This window comes from Dermacentor albipictus, unplaced genomic scaffold, assembly GCF_038994185.2.
Source record: "Dermacentor albipictus isolate Rhodes 1998 colony unplaced genomic scaffold, USDA_Dalb.pri_finalv2 scaffold_11, whole genome shotgun sequence".
Lineage (NCBI taxonomy): Eukaryota > Metazoa > Arthropoda > Arachnida > Ixodida > Ixodidae > Dermacentor > Dermacentor albipictus.
Genome location: NW_027225565.1, coordinates 14,193,799 through 14,208,972, shown reverse-complemented (window position 1 = coordinate 14,208,972; position 15,174 = coordinate 14,193,799). Strand labels below are relative to the sequence as shown.

Genomic DNA, 15,174 nt, shown 5'->3' with positions numbered 1-15,174 from the left:
TTGTCTTGGCGTCTTTGTTCGTTGGCTTTTCATGATACGAGCTTGTAGCGTAACGCTTTGAAATTTTCCTGCGCGCACGACAGTACCATATGTTACATTATTATTAGTCTACCATTATGGAATTGCAGAAGTGAGCAGACTTAGTGATTTTTAGCCAGCCAGGCACACTTCTGATTAACATATCTGCTTTGTCCCTTTCTTCCTCCTTCTACCTTCCGAAGCTGAGGCCGAATTCACCTAGCTTTTCGTTCGTAAGTGCCGTTTTCTATTGCCTGATCGCCTTTGATAATGATATGTCCTGTAACACTATTGGCTCGCAGGAACTGTTTTAGCGCAGGGACTTTTTACGGGGTCTCATTTGCAGACGTATCCTGGTGCGCTATAACGTATAACTATTCCAAACATTTCTATTCCAATTCTGCAATCAACGTTCCGCGATTGGTGAAAATTGTTTTTGGGCCACCCCCACTTCAACTGTAGATCACGTGACGTCACGAAAACCGCGATAGCTGCCCATCTGATATGACGTGTGCACACTGATTATGGATGATTTGACCGAACAAAAGAAAAATAGTTATTTCTGATTCGACGCCTTTTCGGCACTAGCTCTCGGCTATTGGTCAAAAGTTTTCAGGCAGCACCCACTTCACCTCCCTGTCACGAGACGTCACAAAACTGCAAAAACTCACCACGTCAGAGTGACGTGTACGCGTCAAAGATGCATTATATGCCAAACAAAACTGAATTTTCTTCTGAATAACCACTGGCTGCCCTTTCCGAAAGGAATAAAAGATGGCTGCTGCCGATCGCTGATGCACTAGCTACTCGCACCTGTGGGAGAGCATGGGTTTATTTGCGTATAATGAAACATTTTGCGTAGCCGTGTAACGTTTTCGAGCACTTTCAGAATGTTTGCGACCGCGTTCTGCCAACTCTTCTTTGGTGAGGATCCGTCTTAGCTGCAATCTTAAGCTTCCGTTGCATGCCGCCGCGATTGTCGACCAGCCACCGCCAGCTATGTAAGGGAAAGCAGACCAATCGCAGACGCCGGCACCACCCTCTTCATCCAGTTATCGATATTCAGTGCAGGGGCTAGGCGCCATCAAATCCCTCTTCACTTCAGCGTGCTCCTCGCCTCTTGTCAGCGAATTAGATAAGATAAGCCGCTCAGTGTAGGCAATGTTACTCGTTTTGAAGCAAACAAAAGTAACCTCCTATGAACGAGGAGAGCGTTTGATTGGTCTCCTATGACAACCCTACGGGTGACCACCCGATGCTTGCGTCAGCTGTTACGCAAATTTGACGTCAGGAAATTGGAATAGAAACACATTGGAATAGTTTTACGTTATAGGGCCCCTGCAAACAAATATGTTATTCCAACTCGAACGCTCGCGGCCTCCTTTCTATACAAGGTGTCCCAGGTAACGCTAGCCCAGCTCTGGAAAATAAAATATAGAATATAGGAGGACGCAAACAGTGGTATGCTGACAGCAGTGACGTACGACACCACAAGGGTTTTGTTTCATAAGTGAACTGTAGATAATTAAACAATATTATTTGCAAACTTCCTAATTAATCAGTCGCGGTCGCTAATTTGGATAGAAAAGTAATAACGGTGTTATAAAACACCCGATTTAGTTATTTTCAGTGTGCACCGTCTGGCGTAATTACATTTTTCGGCGTTATGGACAAAACGCAAGAAAAAGTAAAATGGCTGCACGGTTACCGGTGCCTCGGCCGCGACACGAGCGGTCCCAGGCGTTACTCGGAAGAAATGCTCAGTGCATTGGTCCCCCCCCCCCCCCCTCCTCAATGCCGCCGCGCCACACTGCGTTCGCTTTGCGCTCCACGCCTAAAAGGCAGGTCGCAGTTTGCGGTGACCGACCCCAATGCGGATCCCTCGACCCTTGCACTGGCTTCCGAGCCAAGCACTGAGAGCAGTTTATTCTTCCGGGTAACGCCACGGAGAGCCGTTGTCGCTGCGCGCGCACGCGTATTTTCATATTTAGGCCATTTTCTTTTGAACGCGGAGGAAATAATTAGGCGAGACACGGCGCACTTAAAACGGCCGAAGCGAGTTTTTCGAACAATAAGTATTACTTTTACATCAAAATTCGCGCCCTCACTTAGGCAAATAAAAAGTTAATTAAGTATTCTCATCTCATTATCCGCAATTAGGTTTTGAAACGAGCTCATCCTGGTGTAGTACGTCACTACTGACACGATACCATTGGTTGCGTCCTAGTATGTTGTATACGGGTAGTGTAACTTAATTTGATCCAATTAAATTATACATATGCTACGTAGTTGGACAGAACAGAGGTAATATTTTTTTCCATCGCTTGGAGATGCTCAGAGTCTGCCTAATTGCATATTTGCATAATCATTGCAATCGTAATTAGTTCAATTTATTAATTATTAGAAATACATTTAAGGTGTCAATGCGAAAATTGTAGAGTTACATGATAAACGCTCGAGAGAGCTTTCTGTTGTTCAATACGTGCTCAATACGTGTTATTCAAGGAATCCCGCGAATACACTGCAAAATGCCGCGCGGTTGGCCGCTTGACGCACTTTTCATGTATTCGCGGGCTTTACATTTCGTTAAATGACATATTATTTCAGTATTTTTAGAATCGAATACTCGAACAAAGCCATTTGTCTGGCATGGCATAGGTGTGAATGTGCAGTATTCCGAAGATGACTTTGTAGCCTTTAGATTTATTAGGATCTCATCCTGTTACTAGTAATTCAAAGGAAACCAAAAGACCGAATGAGAGTGAGAAAGGAATTATAGACTACAGGGCTTACCTCCTTTTCCCCATTACCATGGCGAGCTAGGAGCTTCTTCATGAAATCGATTTATGTAGCCGCACACTTCAATCACAATAATCTGTATTTAAACACCACACAGTCACACAAATACATTGAAAGCATCCAATCAAAGTACGGAAGCAAAAACACTGGCGCTTCCCTGCAAGATCCCTCCCTGCAAGATCGTCCCGGGATATCAGCATCAGCGCGCAGGCTAGACCGCAGCGGTTGCCGCGGGCCTCCAGCGCGAGCCCTGCCGAAACAGACCTGCACTTCAGCGTTGAAAAGGCCCTGAATCCTCTTCCACACTTATAGGGAAGCCACAGTGCCACTGATGAGAATCACGTGATGTCGCTGGTCAGGCGATCAACAGCGACTGCACCATCAGCTCCTGAGTTTAGATAGCCACAGATGAGCTGACGGTAAAGCCGCTTCAGAGCCTGGTCCTGTTGTCACGCAGCGGCCGGGACAGGGTGCCGCCACAGAACCAGCCGCTGCAAGTTCGACGCTGCACGAGATGACGGACGCGTCCTGTCGCCATTGTGCGCCGTTCCGCGCGAACAGCGCCGAACTGCCGGCTACCCTGGCCGGGGTGAACCTGTTACAATAAGGGGCAAGATGCCAGTGAGTGTGGCCGTTCCACGAAGACAGTCAATGTGGCCAAAGCATGTGACTGCCTGTGGCACAGCCAGCAAATAAAGAAGACCTTGCAGCAGACCTAACGCTCCATGTGGCAGTAAACTATACTCTTCAAGGGTTTGGCCTCGTCTGAAGCTGCTAATGATGTGCTCTGCAGAGCTAACTAAGTATACTGCCAGGCTACCTATCATTCTTTCAATCTCTCTAAAGCGAGTGAAGTGGAGAGTTATGTTTTACTCTTCTAGAAAAGCAGCTTTCCTTAATTCATGTAGAAGTTCTGAAAGAGGAGTAGTGAGGGGTTGAAGCCTTATAGAGCGCAATTCTAGAGGAAACTGGTCTCGCAAAACAGAACAGTATCATAAAACGAACATCAGTGAGTACGTATTGTGATGGTTCACTGTGTGCGGCGTTAAAGGAAGCGGAGGCCAAGTGCCTGAGACACGACGTGCCTAATCGACGCGCACGTCAACACGAAAAGGCTTGCCCGTCGGGTGTGTGGGACGGGATTATGCACCTGCGCAAATCCTACTCCCCTTTGTCCTATGTTCTGCCCCTCCGCCCCTCCACGCGAGGGAGTGGTTTCTCTCCGAATTCCTGTGTGGCTTGATCAGGCGCTGACCTGACGTTAACTACGCCTCCACCTCTGCGCCAGCGAGTGGTTGTTCTCCGAATTCCTCCGTGTGGATTACTAGAGAGTGGTTTTTCGCCGTGTTCCCGTGTGTGTGCTGACCAGTGCGGTCACAAGGACCCCTACCAGGGGACGAGAGAGAATGAGCTGGCCCGAGTCGCGGATGGTATAACAAGGCCCGCGCAACGCCACGACGCATCCTATCCGCCCTTGCGTGCCGGAGCACGCACGCCCAGCCTTTATGTACTTCCTGTCTTGGAGCGCACCACTCACCCGAAATGACGTATTCAGCTTCTGTTATTTGCTTTTCGTCTGCCTCGTCTTCCCTGCCGGACCCTCTCCAATGATCAATCTAGTTTGAGCTCCAAGCAGACGCTGTTGAAGGTCGCCGAAGTCCTGTCACCGTAACCACTGGTGGCAGCCATACATACGCCTTCAGTTCATTAGAGGAAAAAATTGACATCCGCCCGTAGTTAGCACCTTGCAGATTTACACAGAACTAATTCGCTATACTGTACACTCCCTTAGTGACTCCGAACAATCCTCTATCTAACCGCAGGCGCTGAAAGAAGACGTTATGAATAATGCTTTCAGGGACCAGAACAATGCATTTGAAGTAGATGAGAGTTACGTGTTGCAGAGGATTCAGGAGAGTACGATAGTGAATCGTAACCTTCCCAAGGCGGCGCCATTTCTTCAGAGTCATCCCTGACCCCCATATGGTAGAGCTACGGGTACCGCGATGACCTAGAGGCCTGCGAGGCCAAATTCGCTAAGCGATTTTGGACTGGCGCGCACCAGAACCGCGGGGGACTGAGTGTGCCCAGCAAGCTCCAACATGGTTCCCTCTAGGTTCATTGCCGAAGTAGCATGCTTGCTTTTAGTTTTATTTTATTCTCCTAATAGGCGTATAGTAGTTACATGCTTAGCTCGGTTCTCTATATCCTCTTATACCTGTTTCGCCTCTAAGCACGCACTTCTGTAGGAACATTCATCTCATTTTTCTGCACATCGCTTATGCTAGCATTTTTTTCCGCGTCCCCTGGATAGTTCAGGTGTGCACAATTAAAGCGAAGGAGTCCATGTGCCCGCTGCCTTTTTCTTTTCGTTTTCGTCTCCGTATATAGGCTAAGTTACCACCGTTCCTGCCCGCAACATATGACCTAACCTAGGCAACTTAACGAACTGCCCACTCAGGAAATTTACACCCTCGAGGGTATACTTAATTAATTCAGTTTAATTCAATGTTATCTTCCCATCTTACAATATAGATGGAGGGGGTTGCAGAAAAAAAAGCTAATCCAGGGCAGCTTGACGAGTCTGCAAACCTAATGTTCAGCAGGGAGGCAGTACTGGAACTTCTCCAATTAAAAAAATACAGATAAGTATACCAAGGAATTGCTGAAGTATACACGAAACAGCAATATGTACACTTAAGTAAACTTAAGCCACGTTTTTGAAATACACTATGAAGCTCTTTGCACGAACAAGAAAACAAATCGAAATAATGTGAATATAACAATTAAGAAGAGATGGAAGAATACAGTGAAGGCATTCTTGTCCAAGTTTAAGTCGAGGTGTCGGTATTATCCATTCCTCGCCATGTCTTGTTGAATAGCTTAACATTTTTTTTCTTTAGTTCTGCTGATTCCCTACGATTGGTTATATTATTCCTAATTTCAGATTCAAAGATGACACTGAGGCGATATTTAGAGTCGTTATGTACTTCAATCATTCTAGAATGACTAAATAAAGGTGCACTTGGATGTCGATATGACGTATTATACACATGTCGAAGATACCTTTTTTGGATTAGGTGAATGTGTTCAAGGTTAGTGAAAGTTTTGGTACCCCAAACTAAGTGGCAATAATTCAAATATGAGTTGAAGATTGAGTTGTAAATCAGCATTTTAATTTGTGTACGAAGGACGTTTTTTAAACGACCTATAGCACCAGTGATTTGATGTACTTTGTTTGAGACGTAATTAACGTGATAATCCCATGACATGTTGGCTGTCTAAACACCTGCTGCTGCAGCTGCTGCTGCTGCTTAGCGGGTGGTTCAGAGCGTGCGTACACGTGTCAGGAGCGTGAAAGAGAAGAAAACAGACGCGAGGAACTCGTTTGGACTGCACCGCGATGACATTAGCCTCTTGACCGCTGCAATTATTCGTGAACCGCCATAAGCGCTTACCTATCTACCAACGTATAAGTACAGAGGGAAGCTAGGTAGACTGGAAGAGAGGAAGGGGAAGAGGAGGCAGACAATCGGCAGAAGCAACGCAGTCGCGAAACGGGTGAATAACAGCCTTGTCACTCTTCGCTCGTAGTTCCCATGCAGATACGGAAGGGGGGGGGCGGATAGGGAAAAGGTGACGTTAAAAGCCAAGGAAACGCTGGATCAATTAAAGTTCAAGGTACGGTACGGTGCACTTCGGCTATTTCTGAAAAATAAAATTATGCAAATATGTCTAGCGCACATCTTACGCGTGACGTGCAGTAACAGAGCCGCATTATTTAAAGCCCACCGCCGGGTCTAGGCGACACAATGGAAGCGGTCGCACGTCAAATCAACACTTCCGTGCCCGCCGCGGTTACTCCGCGGCTATGGCATCGCTCGAGGTTGCGAATTTGATACCAGTCGCGGCAGCCGCATTTCGACGGGGCGAAGTAAAAAAAATGCACGAGCACTTTCATTTAGGGACACGTTAAAGAACACCGCGGTGCCAAAATTAATACGGAGTGCGGCACTAGAGCCTGCCTCATAATCCGATTGAGGTTTTGGCACGGACAGCCCCATAATCCAATTCCAGCTTAATGCTTCTGCCACGACGCGATGTGCCGTGTGAGGCAATGACAATGCTCAACCCTCTCAGAGGTTATGAAATATGGCACACAACAACGCCTGAAGCAAACACCTCTCCCTTCGTGTTTTGTGATCTACGCAGACAAACAGCAGTGGTGCACGCAAGGGAACATTTAGCATCAAATCACCACTCTCGTGTTGGACAAACCGTTGAAGGAGTTAAACATTTTCCGTCAACATCACCGCTAATTATCGTCAATCAAAGCAAAAAGCACAGAAAGCTTCGCTTACATCAATTCCCACAGTGCATGGTATCTGCATAATACTTCCTCCATTTCGTGGCTTGCATGCAGTTCGCTTTCTACCACTGATTTTGTACAAGTTGCTTAACCTCAATGTTGTTTTAAAAATCAGCTGACAAGCGTCAGCGAATCACAGCGCGCCAGGCAATCATAGTTCTTGAGGAGCATGTTCCGTCTCGGGTATCATTGTTGCCGACGCAACATCATGTGCAGTAAGTGCTTGCTTTTTTTTTATCAAGTATCGGTTGGAATAACGATTCTCAAACGTATGGGGCAGCAATCTCCTAGCGTTAAGAATCCACCGTTTATTGTGGAGGTGGCGCTGTGTTCCTAAAATGCCACGAGACAACTCCTTTGTCCTTTTCGCTCCAACCTGTCTTGCAGATCTTACTGCTTGCTTCGCCTAAATTCCTTCACCTTAGCGTCGGTTTATAAACTGAAACCTTGAACAGCGTGGCCTCAGCCTATCAGAAGAGAAATCGGCGTTACGGCACTCTTGAGGGGCTTTACTATCCACGCTGCTAGTGTCGCCAGAATAGTCGAGAGGTGACGCTACAACCTGGCACTCTGTCAGTACGCAATTCAAATCCAGGCAGTGTACCTTTCTTTATTTCTTTATTTTTGTTCAGAGATACACCCGCTTTGGCATGTAAGCAAGGGGGGTCAAAACTTTGAAAAAATTAGGCCTTCATTATACAGCACACTTTGACGCAAGACAGTCGATTCCACTATGTTACAATTTGAGAAAAAGTGGGATTGTCAGAAAGGTTTGTTCTATTTCGGTATTCTTGAATTTTAAGGTCTTGAAGAGTTCTTTTAGATATATAGTTTGGTAGATTAAAATAAGTGTCTTTGTTAATTCCAGTCTTATTACGATATACCAGACATGCCAATTTCACACACAGTTTTCTTGGGCGAGAGCAGAGCGCTTCGCATTCTAGCTAGCTTTTGATTTCGATGCAGCTCTGCCCTCGCTTGTACCGCCCCAGAACGAACCGTGCCGCTCTATTCTGTGTTCCCTCTACTTGGTGAACCAAGGTTTTTTGGCAAGGGTAAAAAAAAAAATCACGCATACTTCAATATCGGACGAACTAATGAAATGTAAGCAGTGTTTTTTAGGGTAGATGGAGGCGATTGCAGATTTCATGGCAGCTTTTGCAACCACATCATTCACATGCCCATTTCAGAAACAATCACTCGAAAACATTGCACGCTAATGTTTATATATAAATTGCTGGCTAATAATATCGCTACTAAAACAATAAGGTTTTTTTTATTCGTGTAGGCAAAGTGAACACACTTTTTCGCATTTAGTCGCATTTTCCCCTTTTCGTACCACGAAACAATATTAGTGAAGTCAGTCTGCAGATCAGTAGAATCCTGCTCATTTGTTATCTTTCTGTACACGACACAGGAACATCATTAACATAAACTATATATAACAGCGGCCCTAAAACTGACCTCTGAGGAACACCCCATGTGACCTCGACTCGGGGAGAAAGAGCACCGTTGAGTATAACACCTTGTCGACGCTGCAACAATTGGCGATCCAGATGCACACTTACTGATAAACATTTACTCTATGAATATTGTGAAGCAGCACAGGGAGGCAAACCGCGTCGAATGGCTCTTTAAAATTAAAAAAAAAGAAGGCACTCCGTTTGCCCATTTTCGCCCCCCTCCGACATTGTGTCGTGATAGAAAGTGGTCGGTTGTGTTTTGGAGGAACACTCCCATGCGAAAGCCATGTCGATTGTCAATTATTATTCTGTTGTGATGAATCTTTCATTGTATCTTTTTACAAAATGTCGTCTAATATATTACAGGAGAAGGGTAAAGAAATATACCCTTAGTTGCTCGCGTTTTCTTACCTACTCTTATTAACGGGAACTAAATGTGCAATTTTTGAGGTGATCAGGCAAAACTCCAGTAGAAAGAGGTTTAGTATACGTTAGATAGAGGTAGGATGCGATGGGCCGGCACTGCGCTTAAACATGCGGGGAGAACTGCAGTCTGTACCAGGGGTCTTGGTTTCACCTGTACCTTTTAACAATGATTCTTTGCCACTCACCCTGAATGGGTTCGTTTTCATGCTGTCATTGGGTAGCCTGAAATACTGATCCAACGCATTACGTACTTCAGGTTCCTATTAACTATTTACCTCGACAACCTGTTGGATTCATGACTACTTTGTGTTCTTTTAAGTTAATTATAGGCTCGTTTTCTTTTCCCTGTTAATCTCAAAATCCTAGGCGTCACCCATGGCTTCGTGCACTTTTTCAGGCTGAGTCAATACTCGGCACCTGCGTACTTTTCGTACAACTCTACGTACATCATACGTACATCTATTATTCCAGCTATCCTGTGTCTGTTCTGTGGCTGCGGGATAGTTAAAGAGTTCGAAGAAAAGTGAAACAGTCACACAGCACTCGGCCTGTTCCTTTCTTTTTCGCCTATGAAATTACGACAAGTTACCAACGTTACTGTCGACATGATAGGACCCAATACATGTAGCCTGTAAAACTGTATCATTTCTATATTACTCACACACAAGCAGTCGTAAACTGGATACAGCAGTTTTAATGCGAAAGCATTATATGCCCCATTACGCGAAAATCTGTCGCCACGTGACTCAAAGATGGTAGCAATAATGGTCGCCGATGCAAAAAGCAGGGACACTTCAAAAGATTGTCGGACCGCCGTCACATTTCACAGGGCGGTTGTTGTAAACAAAGTAAATAAAACACGTGTTTCCGGGGTGCGAAGGGAGACCGCTTCCACGATGTGACGGCGGCTCCATGGTTCTGGTTAACTAAAGGTGTACCTAGCGATTGCATCACTGCACACGTCACGTTTATGAACTCTCGACTGGCAAGCGACCGCTTTGGGCCCTTTGGCGCGTTTTGATTCGTTCTTAGCGAGGCGCAGTTAGAACGCAGGATTGAGCTGCGCGTAGGAGGAACACATAGAAAAAGGGCCTATAATGCTTACGCGTTCCAACACAAAGCAAGTCTTAAGTGTGTCTGAGGATTTTTTTCTTGTGTTGAATCATTTTTCAAGCTTTCAATTAAAATTAAAAGAAAATACATAATATTCGAACCAGAAATTTGCTCTTTGGTGTACCAATATTTATACACTCTCTTCGTATCTCATAACTGCTTCTGCTGTGAAGCCAAAGTACCCAGAAGCTGGTAATTTCGTGAATGTGCTGCAATCCCTTCGCTGAAGTATTACCTCTGATGGAAGGGGTACGCTAAAGGATTAGCTCACACCGGCCTATGCATCTCATCGGCACGTGGTAACTGACACGAGGAAATAGCTGGCCTACGATCCCAGTGTCTCTTACGAGAAGAGTTGGCCAAAAGGGAATAGTAATAAACCAGGCCGCCGGTTCATTGGGGCGTTTCAGCGGCACTGGTGTTTGGCTTACCTCGCGTGTAGCCTCCAAAGGCAGCTGCTCGGAGTTGCCACGCCGTCCGTGCCGCTGTTGCTCTCAGCCTTGATTGAGGTCAGCATCGTCGACGCGCACGGCAGCCTGTCAGGTGGGTGGATACGTAGCCTGCAGCCCAACACGTCGAGGTTGTTCTCTGGAGAGGCCACTGCGTCACACTCGTCGACCTGGCGAATCATGCTCGCAGCAGCCTCCACTCCACTCGTACTCGGCTGATCGGAACTGCGTTGACGGTACATGCGGATAATGAACACTGCTTTTGAAAGGCACTGTCGTTAAGCAAACAAGTTAGAGGACACTGCAATTCTTCCAACGAAACGCTTCCTCTTTTGCTCCGAACAAACGGCGCTTTCCAAATAATGACAATTATAATAGAGCAATGGCATCAACCATTGAGGAAAAAGCGGAAACCAGGTTCTCGCGTCTCAAATGGTGGACTTTAATTACCGAGCCAATAAGCTAAACCGAAGCTGCCATGTAGTAAGATCTAGCCTAATTCATCCTAACTTATGCTGACGACATAGAAAATCTTCCTAGATTACGAAAAAAAAAAAGAAGAACATTAACTGCGCGCCAAAAATTGCTATTTTCCGATGTGTTTCACACGTGATGTTAATCCGTGACCATAGGGTGCTCAAGAAAATATATTGCACGTTAGATTTATTTTATATTTTAGTCATTCAAGCATCACGTCATTCCAAGCAATATAGGAACGCTTAAAAAAAAGAAATCAAACATATCCTAACGCAATCCCTACCCTACAGTATGATCACAATATCGTGTGGCAGGCGGTTTCTTGGTACTTTCTCCTGTTACAGTGAGTGTTCAATTCTGGCATTCAAAGGGGCAAAAGGCTGAACTAGATCTTTTCAAACCTCGCTGTTGTCTATGTGACTCAGTGCGGTCTTGGAGTGGGTGTCGGAAAACGTGCTCGTTGTGACAGAGAGGAGTCTGATTGCCCGTTTGTTTTAAGCGTTTGTTTGTCTTCTTTATTTCTACGCCATGTATCAGTGGAAAGCAGCGGCATCGTATGCAAAACGGAGCTGCAATGGCGCAGCTACTGGAAATAACATTATTAATACAATTATAAATGTTATTTTCCTATGATGCCGTGCTAAGTTCACTCAACATTTTTCTGACGGCTTGATTTTCATGTAAAGGTTTAGCAGCGCAATAACACTAAAACACAGGTTGCAGCCCTTCCCGAAGCATTGCCCTCCAACAAACTCACGTGGCCTAGCTGCCATGAGACTTGAAATCATCTCTCGAGTCAATGCTTAACCAAAACTGCCAACGAACGAATGGACGAATGGAAATTCTTGCGGCCATTCACGCCTAGATGATATAAACCTGAATATATGTGGACGACTCCTTGTTGGCGCATATCCACGTTCTTTTTCGCTCCATCTCTAGTCTTTTATTTTTGTAAAATGATAAATATGCTTGCGTTTTCGGCGTTCTTTATCTTCATTTCGCCAAAATATGATGCAATTCAAGCGTATAGCTGAATTCTACCGATTGATAGAGCCCTAATCTTGTCTTGAGGCAGAAGCTTCTAAAGAAACTGCTTGGAATGGTTGTATAAAAAAGTTTAAGGGAGAAGTTTGCGTATTGTTGACTATCGAGCGAAAAGAGATCTCCCTTTTCTGTAAACTGCTTCTATTGGTACGTCTATCTGAAACGGACATATGCTCTCAGGGAACTTATAGCCTATGTTAAATTGTTCCATTATTTACGATTGTTGATTGAAGTTTTACAAAGCGCTGTATAAAGTAATGGTTTTATTCCCTTTACATTTATCAGCACTTTACGGAGATTTAATGCGTTTCCATATCCATTTTAGTTTGTAGTTAGAGTTGCAAATGATTTTTGGGAATTTAAAATTGATTACATAAATCACGAATGTGCGAAAGGCAGTCTGGATATTCTAACGTTTTTATTGAAATGAAGCAAAAATGTAATTTAGTTCTTTGCTTGGAAACGGAATCTATTTATTCGTTTCCGTGTATTAAGATTGGATCTCTTGACGTGACTCTTACCAAAAGGGGGTATTTATCACGGCCCCTAGCGTGGACACCTTGAATTATATATAGCAAGGTAAAATGAAGCGGCTGCCCATCGTCGTGAAGTTCGCGAGGCATATGACGTTGAACCGGCGGCAAATCGTCGAGGATAAAATTAAATGCTGGAGTTTTACGCGCCAAAACCATAATCTGATCTTGAGCCACGCCGTAGCGGAGCACTCCAGATTATTTTCGACCACCTGGAGTTCGTGAACGTGCTTATAAATCTTAGTACACAGGTGTCTGCATTTCGCCCTGATCTAAATCCCACTGCAACGGTCGGGATTTGATTCCACTACCTCGTGGTTTGAACCTTGACGCCAAAGCCAGCCACTTAGCAACTAGGGCGGGTGCAAGCGTTAAAGATAGGACGCAGCTGAAGTATACGTTTTTTTAAGCAACAGACGTGTCAAATACGCGACTCACGCAGGAGTTGCGTACTCGTCCTCCGGAAGTGATAACGATGAACGCAGAGTTGCAGAAGCTGAATAACCGCACATCAATGGGTTGGGCAATCATGCGATAGTCTAATTTAAAGTGGCATATAAGGAATTCGCTTAACTGTCATGTCGGCATTTACACATTGCGCTATGTTGGAATACGGACTGCAGTGTACAATGTGTGCGTTTGCTGATGCATTTCTTTCCTCTAAAAATAGTAAATGTGCGTATAATCAGCGTACTGCTATAAAAAGTCGCAGTTTTGCCTTGAAGGCGAAGCACCGATTGGAATAGCAAATTCATAGTCAGCTACAGGAATTAGGGATGGTAGCTTTATCGGCCGTATAAACTCGTAAACATCCATGTACTAACTAAATTAGCAAGCATGGTGTCAAGCGCCCAGTATAGGCAGCACGTACATCTCACTCGATGAGCGCCGACACTCGCTGTCAGAACGCTGGCTCTAGGAATAGCGACTGCAGCAGCGAGCGAATTGGAATTCCTGCTGCTTCTCGCTTCAACGCAAACTAAACGGCCAGGACTCAGCTCCCACGGAGTTATGAGCCCCCGGCGAACTCTACAGAGTCTCTACTCATCGCAGATCGCTTTCATCCACTACGCCTTAACTCCCACATGCAGCATACGGCGTTCGGCGACGATGTTATGGCCCTTGGACTTTATATGGAACATCCCGGTGACGACGACGGCAGAAATACGCTTGGAGTGTCCGTATAATTGCTATTGCAACAAAAGTGAATTATAACAATCATGCAAGAACAAACAATGCAAGAACAATGGTATTGCCATAGCTACGGCTATTGATTCATGCAAGAACAAACAATGCAAGAACAATGGTATTGCCATAGCTACGGCTATTCGTTGTTAAAAAAATTAATTATGGGGTTTCAGGAGCCAACACAGGGATCTGATTTTGGGGTACGCCATACTGGAGGACTCCGGAAATATTTGAACCACCTGGGGTGCTTTTACGTGCACCTAAGTTTAAGTTCAGGGGTGTTTTCGCATTTCGTCGCCATCCAAATGCTGCTGCCGTGGCAGGGATTAGATCCCGCTGCATCGTGTTTATTATTTAGTCTTAGCACGCGGTAAAAAGAAAAAAGAATTGAAACGCTGCTTGTTTTTTTTTTTGCGTGACAAACTCGTACGTGAGATTGTATCCATTGCATAGAACTAAAATGAAATTGGTCTATCCACGAAGGTTGTTTGCAGCGGTCCTGCGATATGATACAGAAAACACAGCATTGATCTTTACCTGTGCATTAGGCGGCGTCCGGTGCCCTTCGATGCTACCACCGTCTGGTGCTGGGCTCCTCGCACAGTGCATGGTGCTTGCTTGGTGTTGCACTGAGGCACGGTGTCCTTGAGGCCCATCTCAACGAGCGGGTCCCACTCAGCCCTCGGGAAAAGCCTCCTGGGATGTCCTGTGAGGCTGCCGCAAGTGCGTTCATCGGCCTTGTTCCAAGGATTGAGCACAAGGTTTTGATTGTCTGGGAGGACGTCCTCGATGTCCAAGTTGCTGAACGCGTACGACGAGTCATCGTTGGGCCCCACTGGACCTGCGACGACTGCCATCGAGGAACACGTCTTGTGGGACGGCGACTCTTCCGAGAAGGTGGATACGCTTCCTTGGAGGAGAGGGTGAATTCCCATGCCTACGACTGGGTTTAGGCCGATGGCGTTCCTTTCGGCGACGCTGCAAGGTGCGACCGCTACGATCAGCTGCGTGTTCGAATGCGCGAGCAAGATTCTCGCATGGCACGTGTGCCTCGCGTGCCAGCGCGCGAGCTCTTGTCGTTCTTCCTTTAAGGCGAAAGCCGTATGTGGCTCCATCACAACCCCGGTGGTGTGGAAAACGCGGCGGGCGGTGCAGAAAGTCTCGTGAGCTCGCCTTGCGCAGCCACGTGTTCGTGCCGCTCCTCTCGTGCTCGTCGTCGTCTTCTTCCACAGCTGGCTACGATGCCGCTCATTATGCAAAAAAGGCAAAGTTAATTAATTAACGTACAGTTAAAG

At 45.8% G+C, this 15,174-nt stretch overlaps 1 protein-coding gene across 1 annotated transcript; it reads right to left on the bottom strand.

Annotated features, from left to right (window-relative positions):
- Positions 1 to 2,700: 2,700 nt before the first annotated feature.
- Positions 2,701 to 15,030, bottom strand: LOC135914932 (uncharacterized). Its single transcript, XM_065447868.1, has 3 exons — positions 14,417 to 15,030; positions 10,620 to 10,862; positions 2,701 to 3,412 (listed from the first exon to the last, which is right to left on the bottom strand). The coding sequence occupies exons 1-3, from the start codon at positions 14,992 to 14,994 to the stop codon at positions 3,199 to 3,201; spliced, it is 1,035 nt and encodes a 344-aa protein (XP_065303940.1). The 5' UTR covers positions 14,995 to 15,030; the 3' UTR covers positions 2,701 to 3,198.
- Between the last annotated feature and the right edge of the window lie 144 nt (positions 15,031 to 15,174).